This window comes from Ranitomeya variabilis, chromosome 8 (genome assembly GCF_051348905.1).
Source record: "Ranitomeya variabilis isolate aRanVar5 chromosome 8, aRanVar5.hap1, whole genome shotgun sequence".
Lineage (NCBI taxonomy): Eukaryota > Metazoa > Chordata > Amphibia > Anura > Dendrobatidae > Ranitomeya > Ranitomeya variabilis.
The window spans coordinates 138,276,746-138,293,553 of NC_135239.1; the positions used below are offsets into that span (position 1 = coordinate 138,276,746).

Genomic DNA, 16,808 nt, shown 5'->3' on the forward strand with positions numbered 1-16,808 from the left:
CTAATTGGTCGCGGCCGGCCAAATCGTGTGTATTCAATGTATTATTCTAAAATCTTCATAAATAAACTACATACATATTCTAGAATACCCGATGCGTTAGAATCAGGCTACCATCTAGTAAATATATATATATATATATATATATATATTATAGACTGCAGACTTGTGTGTGGTGTAATAAATATCCTTTATTGATACACGACTGTCTCAGTTAGTAGATAGTATAAGGAAAAGATAACGCTGAGGTATATCAAGTGGATATTAACTAACCCCTTCACCCCCGGAGCTTTTTCCGTTTTTTTGTTTTCGTTTTTCGCTCCCCTCCTTCCCAGAACCATAACTTTTTCATTTTTCCGTCAATATGGCCATGTGAGGGCTTATTTTTTGCGGGACAAGATGTACTTTTGAACAATACCATTGGTTTTACCATGCCGTGTAACAGAAAACAGGAAAAAAATTCCAAGTGTGATGAAATTGCAAAAAAAGTGCAATCTCACACTTGTTTTTTGTTTGGCTTTTTTGCTAGGTTCACCAAATGCTAAAACTAACCTGCCATTATGATTCTCCAGGTCATTACGAGTTCACAGACACCTAACATGTCTAGGTTATTTTTTATCTAAGTGGTGGAAAAAAATTCCAAAGTTTGCAAAAAAAAAAATTGTGCGATTTTCCGATACCCGTAGCGTCTCCAATTTTCGTGATCTGGGGTCAGGTGAGGGCTCATTTTTTGCATGCCAAGCTGGCGTTTTTAATGATACCATTTTGGTGCAGATACGTTCTTTTGATCGCCCGTTATTGCATTTTAATGCAATGTCGCGGCAACCAAAAAAAACGTAATTTTGGCGTTTTGATTTTTTTTCTCGCTACGCCATTTAGCGGTCAGGTTAATCCTTTGTTTTTATTGATAGATCTGGCGATTTCGAACGCGGCGATACCAAATATGTGTATTTTTGATTTTTTTTTAATTGTTTTATTTTGATTGGGGCGAAAGGGGGGTGATTTAAACTTTTATATATTGTTTATTTTTTTTATATTTTTGAACACTTTTTTTTTTAAATTTTTGCATGCTTCAATAGCCTCCATAGGAGGCTAGAAGCATGCACTACACGATCACCTCTGCTACATAGAGGTGAAGTACAGATCACCTCTATGTAGTAGAAATGGTCGTGTACTTTGAACGCCGACCACAGGGTGGCGCTCAAAGCATTCGGCCATCAACAACCATAGAGGTCTCAAGGAGACCTCTGGTTGTTATGGCAATGCACTGCTGACCCCCGATCATGTGACGGGGGTCAGCATTGCGAGCAACTCCAGCCGCGCGGCCGGGAGCGCTAGTTAAATGCCGCTGTCAGCGCTTGATGGCGGCATTTAACTAGTTAATGGCTCATTGCGCTCATGTCAGCTGTACAAAACAGCTGACATGTCGCGGCTTTAAGGTGGGCTCAGCGCCGGAGCCCACCTTAAAGCAGGGGATCTGCCAGCTGACGTACTATTCTGTCAGCTGGCAGAAAGGGGTTAATAGTCAAGTTTGGCAATAATAGTTAATATAGGACTTCAACAGAGGTGTAAGGAGAGTTCCCCCTTTTGATACTATAAGTTTAGTAATTTGTGGAGGAAAGCCCCTTCCTTTAACAGTTACTTATCTATTTTGTGTGATATAACTTTCTGATTTAAGGGCATAAGAATTAAAAGTTTGAAAATTGCAAAAGGTTTTACATTTTAGCCAAATTTCAGATATTTTCACAAATAAAAGCAAGTCATATCGAACAAAAGTTACAAGTATTATGAAGTACAACATAATCTCAGAATCAGTGGCATCCGTTCAAGCGTTCCACAGTTATTACCACAAAGTAACACTGGTCAGATTTAAAAAAATTGGAATGGTCATTAGGTCAAAATTTGACCTTAATGCTAAAACGCATGGCCTGGACTCAGTACATTTAGGACATACATTCACTGAGCTACTGCAGGAGATTATGAAAAAGTGACAAAAAAACTAAGAAAAGTGGATCAAATTACTATATTTTTGGATAATTGGACTGCCTGATTCATCATATCTGAGACACGAGTCCCGGGATGCCCAAGAATTCTACAAAGAAGCTTTTGTCTGCCGGTCGTTCCCCTCATGTGAAGGGTAAGTCACATAAGACTTTGCACGACTGTAATGTCCCCATAAAGTCACTTGCTCAGGGGTTTATAACTACCCCTGCTCATATGACTCCTAATTCTGGAAGAGCTACACAGCTGCCCAGTGTGGTAGCCTGACTTATCCTCCCCACTCCCAGCCTCAGAGAGATACCCGATGGGGAAACAAGGAACTGGGGGGGCAAGATCTGCTCTCTCAACCCAGTACAATCTGGCAATCAGTGAAGGTGCTGAGGGATCTGAGAAGTGTTGTGATGTGGGGCTTACAGTTATGGAGGAGGCACATCACAGTGCAGGGACTGAGTGAATAGCGCTTAAAGAATAAAGTATTGGAGGACAGTGTACTAACATTTATTAAAGATCCTAAATTCAATATCCCATATTCCTCAAGCAACACACTTAAACCCCTGGATTCTAACAAAAACCCTAGATTATTCAGATCCCATTCACTAGATGATCTCAACAATGGAAGTCTAGCAGACACAATATTGTTTTGTTGTAAAACCAAACTACTTGCCTCCAGCAAAGATAAGGATAAATTTAAGAAGACAGCAATGCCACATGCTTCAGATCAGGAGGACGAGGCTTCATCCCATTCAACTTATTCCAGCAGCCCAAACAAACAAAGTCCAAGAAAAGATTGTGGAACTCAAGAGTCAAACAATAACAAAAAAAGAGGCATTCTGCACATACACCTTCATTTGAGGAGACCTGGGCAAATATTTCTCCTGCTAGAGGCATAGCAATTACCCAGGATAATATGAAGAATCTACTTAAATTCTTTAGCCAATCAATTCAGTTAAATTTGGACAGACTAATAAAATAAATCAGTTAAATATGGAGAGGCAATTAAATATCATGCAAAAATAGTTTGATAACATCTATCTATCTATATATATATATATATATATATATATATATATATATATATATATATCATCGTGATTACTCGCTAATCTCGCCCCCTGCACAGTAGCTCCGCCCCCACCACCACACATAATCCTGCGCCCCACCCCATTATTACACACAATCCCGCCCCCCCACCACATTACCACACACAATCCCACCCCCCCACATTACCACACACAATCCCGCCCCCCCACATTACCAAAAAATCCCGCCCCCCCACATTACTAAAAAATCCCGCCCCCCACCACATCACCACACACAATCCCGCCCGCCCACCACACCACCACACATAATCCCGCCCACCCACATCACCACACATAATCCCGCCCCCAGCACATCACACATAATACCGCCCCCACCACATTACCACAGATAATCCCGCCCCCCACCACATTACCACACATAATCCCGCCCCCCACCACATTACCACAGATAATACCGCCCCCCACCACATTACCACACATAATCACACCCCCCCACCACATTACCACACATAATGTGGTGGGGGGCGGGATTATGTGTGGTAATGTGGTGGGGTGTGATTATGTGTGGTAATGTGGTGGGGGGTGTGATTATGTGTGGTAATGTGGTGGGGGGCGGTATTATCTGTGGTAATGTGGTGGGGGGCGGGATTATGTGTGGTAATGTGGTGGGGGGCGGGATTATGTGTGGTAATGTGGTGGGGGGCGGGATTGGGTGTGGTAATGCGGTGGGGGCGGTATTATCTGTGGTAATGTGGTGGGGGGCGGGATTACCACAGATAATACCGCCCCCCACCACATTACCACACATAATCCCACCCCACCACATTACCACACATAATCCCGCCCCCCACCAAATCACCACAGATAATCCCGCCCCCCACATCACCACACAATTCCACCCCCCCCCACATTACCACACCACGCTCCGTCCCCACACATTACCAGACGAGGCTGCGTCCCCACACATTACCACATGAGCCTGTCCCCACACATTACCATACGAGGTTCCGTCCTTACACATTACCACACGAGGCTCCGTCCCCACACATTACCACACGAGGCGCTGTCCCCACTCATTACCATACGAGGCTCCGTTCCCCCACATTACCACACGAGGCTCCGTCCTCACACATTACCACACGAGGCTCCATCCGCACACATTACCACACGAGGCTCCGTCCCCAAAAATTACCACGAGGCTCCGTCCCCACACATTACCACACGAGGCTCCGCCCCCCCACGTTACTACACGCAGCACTTCCTTTCTATGTAATTCAACCACTTCAGCCAAGGTAAATGTACATTTAATTGCATCCGCATTCTCCCAAACAAATTGAGCCAAGAAGAGTCGCCAGGTCCATCTCACAGTCCGCAGGAAAATCCGGACAACAATGCAGTAGCTGATCAACAACAATATCGACTAAATCGTAGGATTGTTGTCATTATTTACTTTAGTTTAATCACCAGCAGCGTTAATTAGATAGCAATGAGCGTGCCGAGCATTAGCTGGAAACAGCTAGTTAATCATAAAACTTGAAACATATAGCAAAAGGATTGATCGCATGGAAGCTTCAAATTCTGAAACTGCGGAAAATAAAAAAAAACAAAAAAAACATCTCTCTATTAATCTTTCATGAAAACTATTAATTTATGAATAAACTGTTCTGTTACCAAGTTACCAACTGAGAGCAGGATGATGACAGATTACAGCGATGTGTCATTTACCGGGCTTCTTGCTGACAGTTTGATGAAAATCACTTACAGCAGTTCTCTGAATGCCGAGCCCTGTATAATCCCGTCCTGACCACCGACTGGCGGCTTTCTGCCAACGTATAGTGTACACAGAAACCTACCAGTTAGTGGTGGGGGCAGGGTTATACTTAGGTCATTAATATACTTGACTACTTGGCAGTAAGTTTACTAGTCCTCTAATAATAATTTCCTACTGATAAAACAGTGATTTTATCAAAACTACACTAAGCAGCCCAATACGTGCTACATCTCTGGAATCAAGTTCTCTGTCTGTACATCATGCTGCTCTCAGATTAGGTGACAAATTCCCCTTAACTGTCTTGAAAGGTTTAGACAGACTTAGAGAAAGAGAATTTATGTTATAAGTTCATTAGTGGATATTATACCATTTCCCTCTGTATACCATATATCAGAGAAAGTAGAGGCTACAGTGCTGTAGGTATACTAGTCATCCTTAAGCGCCTCCTGATAAAACAGGTGTTTCATCAAAACTATAGCAGACATTCAATGGAGCAGAGATCTCAATCTACGCATGAGCCACCACCGGTGGTCATTTTCCCGAAGCCCACAGCTGGGAAATCATTGGGAAGCGCGAGGACTCCGCTCATTGCCGACATTTTCTGACAACCCATGGCCCACAGCCTCGGAGCGCTGGGACACCCCCTCCTCCCACCCCGGAGCCAGCAACATCACCCTACTCCTGCCACAGATGTCGGCCTCCCACAGCGGCGACCCTGCCTTCTGTGACCCCACTCTACCGCAACCACCCTACAAATCTGTCAGATCTCTTCAGTTCAATCATCTCTCTCTGCTCATCCCTTGAGGGGTACCCAAGTTCTCATGATAAAAGAGAAAAAATAATAAACCAAAACACTACGGTACACAAGAGAAAATGACATATTTAACTCACTTACCATTTCTCTGGCAATGTCAAAAGCCTCTTGCAATCCATACAATCGTCCACAAACAAAATAGACACCATTGGCCCACAGGACACATGCCTCATGCATCCAGAATTCATTGCTGTCAAGAGGTAGCTGGGGGATCTGAAATCCTTGCTCAGGGATTCCATCTGTAGTGACTAACCCACTTGAGTCTAACGAGCCAAGTTCACAAGAATCAGTGGTTTTTCTACGAGAAGGTACAGCATGCCTTGAAGCACAGTCTCCAGAACGATTTCTGCGTTTGTAACGGGGATGTGCAGACAAACTGCGATGTTCTCTGGCTTGTTGTGGCTCCTCCTCCTCCTCTTCTTCATCAGAGTCACTCTTAGAACCATCCAATGTATCTTTGTGTCGAACCTTCACTTTTTTGGGGGTTTCGGATGATTTTTTGGGTGGTGGGTTTTTGGACAGAGTAGATGCATATTCCTGTGTATAAAAAGGACCAAAAAGATCACCAAGATTTTTGTAGTTTGCCCATTTTCCACAGAAACAGCAGACAAGGTGACCAACTGATGCAGATTCTGTGATAGCTGGTCCCTGTACCATAAAGCTTGAGACTGGAAGAGCTTTACTCTCAGAAGGCTGTGAGGATGAGGACCTTTGATCTTTTCGTACAGAAGATACTTTTCTCCATCTCTGCTCTTCCTCTTCAGCATTGATAATGATACAAGACAAGCCTAACTCTTCCTTGTTTTCTACATGAATATAGGGGAAAAAGGATTTGGTTTTGGTCTCTGCTTTGTCAAGTGTTTGACTGGCATACTTTAATTTGATCTCTGGTTCAATGGGAGCCATAATAGGAGCTGCTTGCTTTCCCCTCCTCCTCCTAGTGGTTCCAGGTTGCTTCCTTCTTTCCCTTCGCCTCCTTTTTGGTTTAGGCTCAGACTCTAAGACCTGCTCTGGTATTAGCTGTGTTTTTTGTGGAGGAGAAAGAGGTGCCATGCTTGCTGCAATAGGAGACTGATATTGCTGAAGGTCTTGCACTTGCTGCTGAGCATTCTGTTGCTGAAGCTGCTGCTGCAGCTTTTTCTGCTTGTTGACACTACCAATGGGGCGACCTTTCTTTTTCCCAGATGGAAAGTATCCTTTTGGGGGTATAATACCTTGCTTAGGGATAACAGGAAACGGTGCATTTACTACCTTCTCCTTATCAGTCATCTCAGGAGGTTGAATCTGTGGCAACGAGCATTTCTGTTCTAAAGCTGGAGAGTTTCCCATCATTTCCAAGTAATGGTTGGGTGCCTGCTGTATTACAGGCCCAGCTTGCGGGAGCTCTTTGTCTTCTAGAAGTTGTTTTTCAATTTCCTTTTTAATCTGTTTGTCATCATTAACAGGCCAAGCTTCAAAAGACTTTGGTGAAAGACTTTGAATTTTTATATCCTCGTTGTTAGAAATGTCTGACACAGTAACCACTATTCTTTCAGCTGTCTCTTCCATGGAACTACTAGCCTCAGAACTCCTACCCTTGAGAGACAGAATATCATCAAGTGTTACAGGCTCAACTACACTCTCCGAGATACTCTGGGCTGTAGTACGCCGAACATTAGGTGATGTAATTTTCTGCACTATGGCTTCCAACTTAAGACCCCTTCCTTTGCGTGGAGGGAGAATTTTTGTCTTGGTTGGACTTGAAAGAGTCACTGCTGTGGGGCTCCTTTGCGCAAGACCAGACTTGGTTTGCTCTTCTGTCATACATAAATATTCATTGTCATTTCCTCTTGGTGATCGAATGTGTGATCCAAGTGTTCTGTCAGAACCATCTTTTAAAGGGCCAATAATAGGACGTGCTTTCTCTTCAGACAACTGCCTTTTGCTTGGAATAGGCGAGATGAATGAACGTACTTTTCTTCTCATAATTAAAGGGTTATGGTGAGATACCTCTTCAGGTGCTAAAGGCCGATGAGTACTACACCCAGATTTAGAAAGTTCAGTTGGTTCACTGGATCTATGACCATGTGTTTCAGAATCCCGAACAGGACTGAATGGCTTTTGATTGGCACTAGCTGGAGAACCAGCTTTCTTTGCAGAAGACTGTCGCCCTAGGTGCCAACCAGCAGAATCTCCTGGAGGAGTTTTTTGAATATTTTGTTTGAAGTCTCCAGCTGTTAAAGTAGAAGTTGCACTTTCACATATATGCATCTGGCGACTAAAATCTAAGTTACCAGGTTCATGAAAGGAACCTGCCTGGCCATATGCAATCCCTTCATTTTCACTCCTAACGGGACTGCGAACATGAAAGGACTCCTGTCTGGGACTTTTTCTCTGTACATCCTGACGATGCTGCGAAGCTGACAGTATTGCTTGAGCAGAGCTTCCCAACCATTCTTTGTATTCCTCTTGCTGGTACATCGGTCTTTTGTAATGCAAAGATGATGTAAATGATGGATGAGGCTCCCCATAAGAACTTGATCGTGAGTTAGTATGGTAACCAAGGGCAGAGTTATCAGCATTCTGGAAGAAAGCAGAGTACAAAGCCTCACGACTAGCTCGCTCTGAAAGACCTATTGAAGTCATGTGATGAATCTCTGATGAACCACGACTTCTTGCAGGGGACAATTTTAATTTATCACTAAGATCTTGAGATTGAGCAGGCGATCTTCCTCGAGTTCCTACTCTCCCGGGTCCCCTTTTAGGATTAGATGAACGGCCATGAGAACTATATTCTTGGTTGGAGTCAAATGTCATGGATCGTGGACTTGCATTTCCTCTGGGGGATTCTTTTGAGCTGTATGGCAGACATTGGTCTCCTGATCGTTTTCTGAGAATCTTTGAAGACTCTGTTTCTTCTCCTTTAGCAACTCCACTTTGGCTATTTGACTTTTCCAAAGACAACATTCCACTGGCCAAAATAACAGACTGTCCAGCTCTGCCTTCCTGAGGTCTTTCTTGACTAGAGGCAACATGATGAGAGCTAGATGGATCAAGCACAAGATGTCTAAGTGGGGAGATATCACAGATAACAGATCTTCTTTCTGAAGGACCACTGCTGTGTTCATGACAGGATACTGGAGGTTCTCCCTCAATCTTTCTGGTACTAGAATAATCTGCCAAATTGATTTGTCTTATTTCTGATGTGTGTTTTCTATCCCACTGTCCCCATTGTGAGGATTCTAAATGTGGGGCTAAAGTCTTTCCAAGCATGCTGCGATTAGCTTGGTCATTGGTCTGGTTCATGAGAACATTAGGCCTTAAGGGAACATCAGGACTTTCAGTAACTGTTGGTTGTTCCTGTGCATTTCTTACATATCTTCTTTCTTGCTGATGGTGTCCTTGAAGGACTTCCTGCAAAAGGCTTGGATACTTCTCATTTCTTCCCATTTTCCTTTCACTTTGCCCAACAAATGTCCCTGTATCTGAATTTTTCGGCTGTTGGGGTAAAATGACAGCATTTCGAGAATTAGATGATGCTTCCTTGAATTCAAATCCAGCTTCACCAGGAGATTTGTCAGTTTCTAATAGGGATACATTAGCTACTGTACTTGATACACAATCACCAGGATTAGGTTCTCCATTTTGGCCATTTGGACAAGTCTTGGGATCTTCCTCTTTTGCTATTTCAGGCAATTCTGGCTGTGGTGTTAGATTATCATCATTAGTTATCAGTGTTGTGGCCTCATCAATTCCCTTCTCTGATCTATTTGCAATAGTTTCTGTTGAAACAATAACTCCAACTGACTTTTCACTTGGCTTGGAAATTTCCTGAAAGTTTTCTGCTGGCTCGGAGATTGCATTAATATCCTGAACAGCAGTCTTTCCCAAAGGTTCATTCTGCCAAGTGTGAACAGGTGATGGTTGTTTTTCTGAAGGAGGTCCCTTATAACCGGCTTCTGAGCTGGTGCTCTGGCCGCTTAGCTGTCTTACCCTTTCACCTGGATCTCCTGAACTACTGGAGCAGCTGCCATCTAAAGACTCTGCCATTGGCGATTTCAATTGCTCTTCAGCTTGAGATGAGGTTTCAGAATTGGCACAGCTGTCCGTTTTCCTGGAAGTCCGTTTACCACCTTTTTTGTGAGGTGCTAAAGCATCAGAAAGCAACATATGTTGAACTGTATTAGGCAGGTTGGCAACCTGGCTGCTAAGTGCATTAAGACTACTCAAACCTGGATCAGCTAAACACTTTTCGCGTTGACCTTCTACACCATAACCTTTAAAACTTGGAGTTTGCGTGTTAGGACTTAATTGTGGCATCATTGACAATATACGATTTCTGGATTGAAGAGGGACATTTCCTTGACCACCCTGAATGTTTTCACCACTGGTCATCAGAGGTGATGGCGTAGAACTGCAACTTGGAGACTGTACTACAGAAGCAGCTGGAGAAGGATTTGAGATTGGGCTAAAATTCTGCTGGAACTGCATAGGCGAACGTACAGGAACTTCAGATTGATTATACTGGCCAGCTTGGTTTTGAGATAGTAATTTAGAGGAGTTTGAGTACTGCAATAAATGAGAAGGGTTCTGCTGCTGCTGTTGCTGAGCTCCTCCTTGAGGCATTTTAGTTGCCTCAAAGTTTTTTAAGTGCTGGCTAGAATAGCTACTATATCCTGGTTGACTCCCATAAGAGGATCCAGACAAATGACTCTCGTATGGAGTGCTAGTACCTCCAGGGCTGTAGTCTTCATAGTTTGTTCCGGATTGTCCAAACCTCTGTGGAGGAAAGGAACTAGATGATGACCCTGGTGAAGTCTGATAATGTTGACCAAACTGCCCTATTCGAAGGGGATATCCAGAAGGAGAACTGATATTGGCAGAACGTTGAATCTGCTGCAGATGTGAAGTTCCTGTGGATGCAGATGAATTACCAGGTTGAGAAATAGGTTGATGAGACTGATAAAGTTGATGCCTAAGCTGCTGACTAGAAACATGTGATGAATACTGTCCACCACCTGGAGAGAAGGACCCAGGAAAATCCTGTGAGTACTGAGAAAGACCAGCTGGAGACGAATGCTGTCCTGCAAATTGGCTATGGTGACTCTCTCTCCCATAGTGAGCGCTGAAGCCAGTGCTGCTGGTACTGCTATTCCCTTGGGGTGGACCATAACTTTGAACTGGTCCAGGTAGTCGACGCTGTTGTGTCTGACCCCCTGTGGTGTCAGCTTCTTTGCTGCCTAGGTAATAGAAATCACCTGATTCTTTGCGGTAACCTTGGTAATTTTGCAGATTAGCGTTTTCTCCTGGAGCTGAAGCATTAGGTGTGGCTGCCCCACTACGACGTCCTCCATAGCTGCCTTGGAAAATTTGAGTCTGTTGTCGGGGGCTGAATTCCTCCAGCCTTGAGGGTCCATGAGTTTCTGGTGGGTAAGTAGGCGGATTTCCATGGTAGTTACTTTGCTCCCGGAAAGACTGCATGGTGCCAAGCTCTCTCTTCCTGCAATACAAATAAAATAGAGAAATACATATTACAACAATTCCAAGAAATACATACTAATAAATAATTACTACAGGTTCAGGTTACCGAGATACATAAAAAATAAAAAAAGGCCAATAAACCATATTGTCACTTTAATTTTTGAAAATATAACTATAACATATAATAACTATGGGCATGTAATAAGGCAAAGACTGCTGTTATTACTGCTTATAGATGCCTACATATGCCTGTGTATCCACTGAACTGTACCTTAAACAGGATCTTCAAAAGTGAGATAACGAATTAGGGTACCGTCACACATTGAAATTTCCATCGCTACGACGTTACGATTCGTGACGTTCTAGCGATATCGTTACGATATCGCTGTGTCTGACACGCTACTGCGATCAGACACCCTGCTGAGAATCGTACGTCGTAGCAGATCGTATGGAACTTTCTTTCGTCGCTTGATCACCCGCTGACATCGCTGGATCGTTGTGTGTGACAGCGATCCAGCGATGTCTTCGCTTGTAACCAGGGTAAACATCGGGTAAGGCTACGTTCACATTTGCGTTGTGCGCCGCAGCGTCGGCGCCGCAGCGCACAACGCAAACAAAAACGCAGCAAAACGCATGCACAACGCTGCGTTTTGCGCCGCATGCGTCCTTTTTTAAATGGATTTTGGACGCAGCAAAAATGCAACTTGCTGCGTCCTCTGCGCCCGGACGCGGGCGCCGCAGCGACGCATGCGGCGCAAAACGCAAGTGCGACGCATGTCCATGCGCCCCCATGTTAAATATAGGGGCGCATGACGCATGCGGCGCCGCTGCGGCGCCCGACGCTGCGGCGCTCGCCGCTAATGTGAACGTAGCCTAACTAAGCGCAGGGCCGCGCTTAGTAACCCGATGTTTACCCTGGTTACAAGCGTAAATGTAAAAAAACAAACCGTACATACTCACCCGTCGGTGTCCTTCAGGTCCCTTGCCGTCTGCTTCCTGCTCTGAGTGCCGGCCGGAAAGTGAGAGCAGAGCGCAGCGGTGCTGCGATCTGCTCTCACTGTACGGCTGCACTCAGAGCAGGAAGTAGACGGCAAGGGACCTGAAGGACACCGACGGGTGAGTATGTAGTGTTTGTTTTTTTACGTTTACGCTGGTAACCAGGGTAAACATCGGGTTACTAAGCGCGGCCCTGCGCTTAGTTACCCGATGTTTACCCTGGTTACCCGGGGACTTCGGCATCGCTCCAGCGCCGTGATTGCAACGTGTGACCGCAGTCTACGACGCTGGAGCGATGATTATACGACGCTGCGACGTCACGAATCGTGCCGTCGCAGCGATGAAAATTTCAATGTGTGACGGTACCCTTAGTGTCTCCCACTCAGCTTAATGGGATCAGCCTTTCACTTTGTTATAGAGTCTATCTGAGGGATAGGTATACCTAAATAGATACAGAGATATGCCCTAGCCTCAAGAGAACATTACCATGACAAATCCGCTATAACATTCTCATTTAACATCTGTCCCCTAAACCATGTATGCAAAGTACACAGATAATTGCCCTGAAACCGATGCATGTTACTTGGCTGTACAAGAGAGTAGTGCTCTGTAGCTTCTGGATGCAGGTATGTCACCCCCCTAGGATCTACTCTGCCCGCCGTGTTTCAGAAGTGCCATATTGTGTGTGACCTATGACAACCACTGCTGGAGCATTTTTTTTTTTATTTTTAACAGAAAACATACAATGAAAAGAGACTGTCAGCACAGAATGACTGTTCAAACTAAAGTACAGGCGCTTGTTGCATTATGACGGGCCAGACATTCAAGAGCAGCTTCCCAGGTGCTTGTTTTCCATCTATCTCCACCCTTCTATGGCTCTATGAGGCCAGAGCTGTCAATCAATGAAAAAGGGTTGGAGATTGAGAGAAAACAGGCAGGTGAGAAGGTGTATATGAATGATTGGCCTCTCCATGATGCACCAAGAGGTAGGACTTGGTTCTCAGTCTGAAGTCATTCTGAGCCGACAGAGTCCCTTTAAGATGTCAATTCCATCCTGCACCTTGAATAACAAAAACAATTGTACACATTATTAGAACACATTAGTTATAGTAATGGAAGAAGAAAATCAACTTGTCTTCAGGTTTAAAGCTTTTTATATTATGGGCGGCATTAGGTTGTAGACATGTGGTATGTCACTCAAATCAAGGTATATCCAGTGAAGAGAAAACCACTCAACACTGCACATTTAGGCTAAAGAAGAGTAATTAATTCCAGTTTTTTGCTGGTTGCAGACTAAATGCAGGAAGGTATGTTTGCACTAAAGGCTACACTGACAGCGACAATGGTAGCCTTCCTGTGTGCACAGGAAACAATGTACTTAGTACTACACAGCTGGCAGAGGGCACATGTGCAGCGGGGACAGGACGTACAGCCACCCCTCAGTCCCACCAGAGGCCTCTGACGTCGGCGCCGACACCTTGTGTCCTGGTTAGGCAGCACAATGCGCACAGCTGTGCACTGTGTACACCGCAGGCGCAGCTCACACAGGCGGGGAACTGCCCGCTCCGAGCGTCATCGGGTCACCGCTATGGTTGTGAAGCACCGCGACGGCAGGAGAGCTCAGCAGCACGCATTCCTCGTCCAGCAGCCGTGCGGCGGGCCATACCTGCAGCCTGCTGCGCTCTAACTCTCCCTCATCAGTTGCACACACACCACGGCCATCCTCTGACATCACTTCCTGTATCTTCTGGAAAGGCGCATTTTTTTTCCTGTCTTCGCCTAGCTTTATTGATAACACATCCTACTAGCTATTGTGTCATACGGGTACCGTGATGAATGGTACCGGTCACCGGAGCCACACGTCACTCTGTGGGACCCGTGATGAGAGGGCAGTGCTGCTGTGCAGCAGGAGCAAGCCGGGCTCCATCCTGTGAGGCCAATGTGTGGAGAACAAGCCCAGCTGCTAATTCACCCAGCAAAGGGTGCAAAAGTCACAAGGTTTTACTCTAACGCCATGCATTGAAGGGAACCTGTCACCCCGTTTGTTCGATATGATAAGTGCAGCGCCCCAGAGTCCTGGTCGTTGCAGTAATGTCGCTCTGCCACTAAGGGGAGTGATGTTACGTCTGATTGCATTAAAGGAGTTCACCTGACCAGGTATCACAGTCACACACTACACTTCACACTCCGCTCACCAGGGGGAGCGGTTCTATCTATTAGGCCACTCCTCACACTCTGGTAAAACTGGGGGTTGGATAGGAAGTGAGTCAGAAAGCAGCCTGGGGGAGTTCCAGGAAGGACCTGTTAAGGTGTGGGATCCTGACAGTGGCCTAGCAAGAGACAGATCGTTACGGAGCTGCGCCTGCACTGGATAGCGGCAGTCTCCTAAGAAAGGACAAGAAGCGAAGTATATTGTGGAGAAGTGAGAAACGAGATCACAGCACTAGGAGATAATACCGGGAGGAGTCGTGCCCGAAGACCGTGGCAACATCCTTCTGAGGCACGTAGCCGGTGGCCAGAACACCGAGGGAGTACTGACTACACGCATTGCTCCGAATCACGGCAGGGGCAGCTAATTTCAGGTTGGTTGTCCACCCTTTACACCTACGAAGACAACGGAGGCAAGGTGTGGGAGAGGGGCGTCTCTAGGGTCCCTATAAAATAGCTCCAGGCCTACCCCGTCATACGGGTGCGTCCTGTCCATATCATCTGGGGGACGGAGAGAGAGAACATCAGATACAAGAGTTGTGAGGACTATCCAGTGGTGCTCAGCAGGGAGGTACTACAACACACAGGCACAAGTAGGAAGGCTACTGATTTCCACCTGCAAAGGGAACTCTGGATGTGCCTTCGGACCGGCCGGTCTCATCCAGCCCTGTTAGCAGTGCTCTGGATTGCGGATGCTGAAGCCTACAGTAAAAGGTAAAGAGACTGCAACCCTGTGTCTTCGTTATTCATTGCGCCTTGCACCACTCACCATCACCTTTAATTGGACGCTCCTTAGCAGGGCCACGGACCGGGTCTAGCCACCGTGACATCCCCAGGACCGAGACAGAGAGAGCCGGTACCGGGTACCCCATTGCCCTACGTCTGGGGGCGCTCCAATAAACATATGGTTCAATAGTGCCTGAGCTCTGATTTTCATCAGTACCTTTCATATCTCCTGATTCCCCACCTTTGCTGAGAAAATACCTTAGTAATCTCTGTTTTCCTGTGTCAATCACCCTGGGACGGCCCGATGGGTGGGGCCTAATCACTGTTTCTCCCCACCTCCTGCCTTCCTCTACGCATTAATTTATCTTCTGTCCTGCGTTGCTGTTGTTTTCTGCGCCTGCGCATTGAAGTGGCCTCTTGCGCAGTATGTTCCGGGGCACAGAGCATTGGGTCAAAAGCCGGCGCATGCGCAGTAATGATTTTATGCATTGCCCACAGTTGGTCAAAGCATACTGCGCAGGCGCTAGAGGCAAATTGGCAGAAACTGAATGGGATCTGTGCTATTCAAACACGCCGAGGAGCGGGGGAAGAGACGGTGATTAGGCCCCGCCCATCGGACATACGAAAACGAAGAGATTACTAAGGTATTTTCTAAGCAAAGGTGGGGAATTGGGGGATATAAAAGGTACTGATGTAAAGCAGAGCTCAGGCCCTACTCAACCAAATTTTTAACTCATATCGAAAGAACGAGGTGACAGGTTCCCATTAATGCCAAGGAAATCCTTACGTTTCTTGTAGAAATCCGTTTTGCTGTTTTAGGCTACTTTCACACATCAGATTTTTGGCATCAGGCACAATCCAGTGAATTTTTAAAAAAACTGATCCTTTTTTTTCCGCCGGATCCGTTTTTTCTCATAGAGTTGTATTAGCGCCGCATTGTGTCTGATGTCCTAACGTTTCATCAGTTTTTTTCCGGATCTGTCAAAAATTAGCTTTCCAGCGGACAGAGAAAACGTCCAGAGGAACGTTTTTTTCTGTCTGGCGGAAAACCACACAGCGAATGATCCGGCCAAAAACGTATGGTGAAATGACCGAATCCCGTGACCGGATCCAGTTTTTCACACAAATCAATAATTTTTCCATTCTGGAATCTCTAGGCTACTTCCACACTTGCCTTTTTTTTAATCTGTCGCAATGCGTCGTTTTGGGGAAAAAACAGATCCTGCAAATGTGCCTGCAGGATGCGTTTTTTCCCCATAGACTTGTATTAGCGACGGATGGCCACACGTTTCGTCCGTCGTGCACTGGATCCGTCAGAGTTTGGCGACACGTCATCTGGAAAAAACTTTCAATGTAACGTTTTTTGTCTGCGTCGGAGAAACGTGTCGCGACGGATCCTGCGGCATACGTCGTTGGCTAGAATGGAAGCCTATGGACGCAGGATCCGTCGTGACACGTCATATAACGGAATCCAGCCCTGGAATATGTTTTTTTTTTTTTACACTGAGCATGCTCAGAATCAGGATTTAGTAGCCAATTGGCCAGACAGCCCTAAATCTATATAAACCTGGCCTGGGGCGTCACCCCCAAATGTCCCAGCAAGACTCCGGCCAAAAGACAGCCAGAAGCCAGCATCGAGCCAGCCAGAAGACAGCCATCATCCAGCCAGAGGCCTGCCAGCGTCCAGCTATAAGCCTGTATCCAGCCAGAGGCCTGCCAGTGAGAAGCCAGCATCCAGCCAGAGGCCTGACAGTGTGAAGCCAGCGAGCGTCCAGCTAGAGGCCTGCTAGCCAGT

General features: G+C 45.8%; 2 protein-coding genes across 6 annotated transcripts in view; one reads left to right on the forward strand and one right to left on the reverse strand.

Annotated features, from left to right (window-relative positions):
* The window catches only part of TCF20 (transcription factor 20), a 477,459-nt gene that overhangs the window by 128,525 nt on the left and 332,126 nt on the right, over positions 1–16,808 (reverse strand). For 3 of the 4 annotated variants that reach the window (XM_077278242.1, XM_077278243.1, XM_077278241.1), the window contains one exon: positions 5,705–11,102. In XM_077278242.1, coding sequence (XP_077134357.1) covers positions 5,705–11,102 — 5,398 coding nt within the window. Of the gene's footprint in view, positions 1–5,704; positions 11,103–13,745; positions 13,845–16,808 lie in introns of those variants that run through there. The other variant, XM_077278244.1, reaches the window with a different exon arrangement.
* The window catches only part of LOC143788530 (uncharacterized), a 28,706-nt gene continuing 25,769 nt past the window's right edge, over positions 13,872–16,808 (forward strand). The window contains exon 1 of one of the 2 annotated variants that reach the window (XM_077278245.1): positions 13,872–15,001. The gene's annotated coding sequence lies outside the window, so the exon portion shown is untranslated. The remainder of the gene's footprint in view (positions 15,002–16,808) is intronic. The other variant, XR_013218659.1, reaches the window with a different exon arrangement.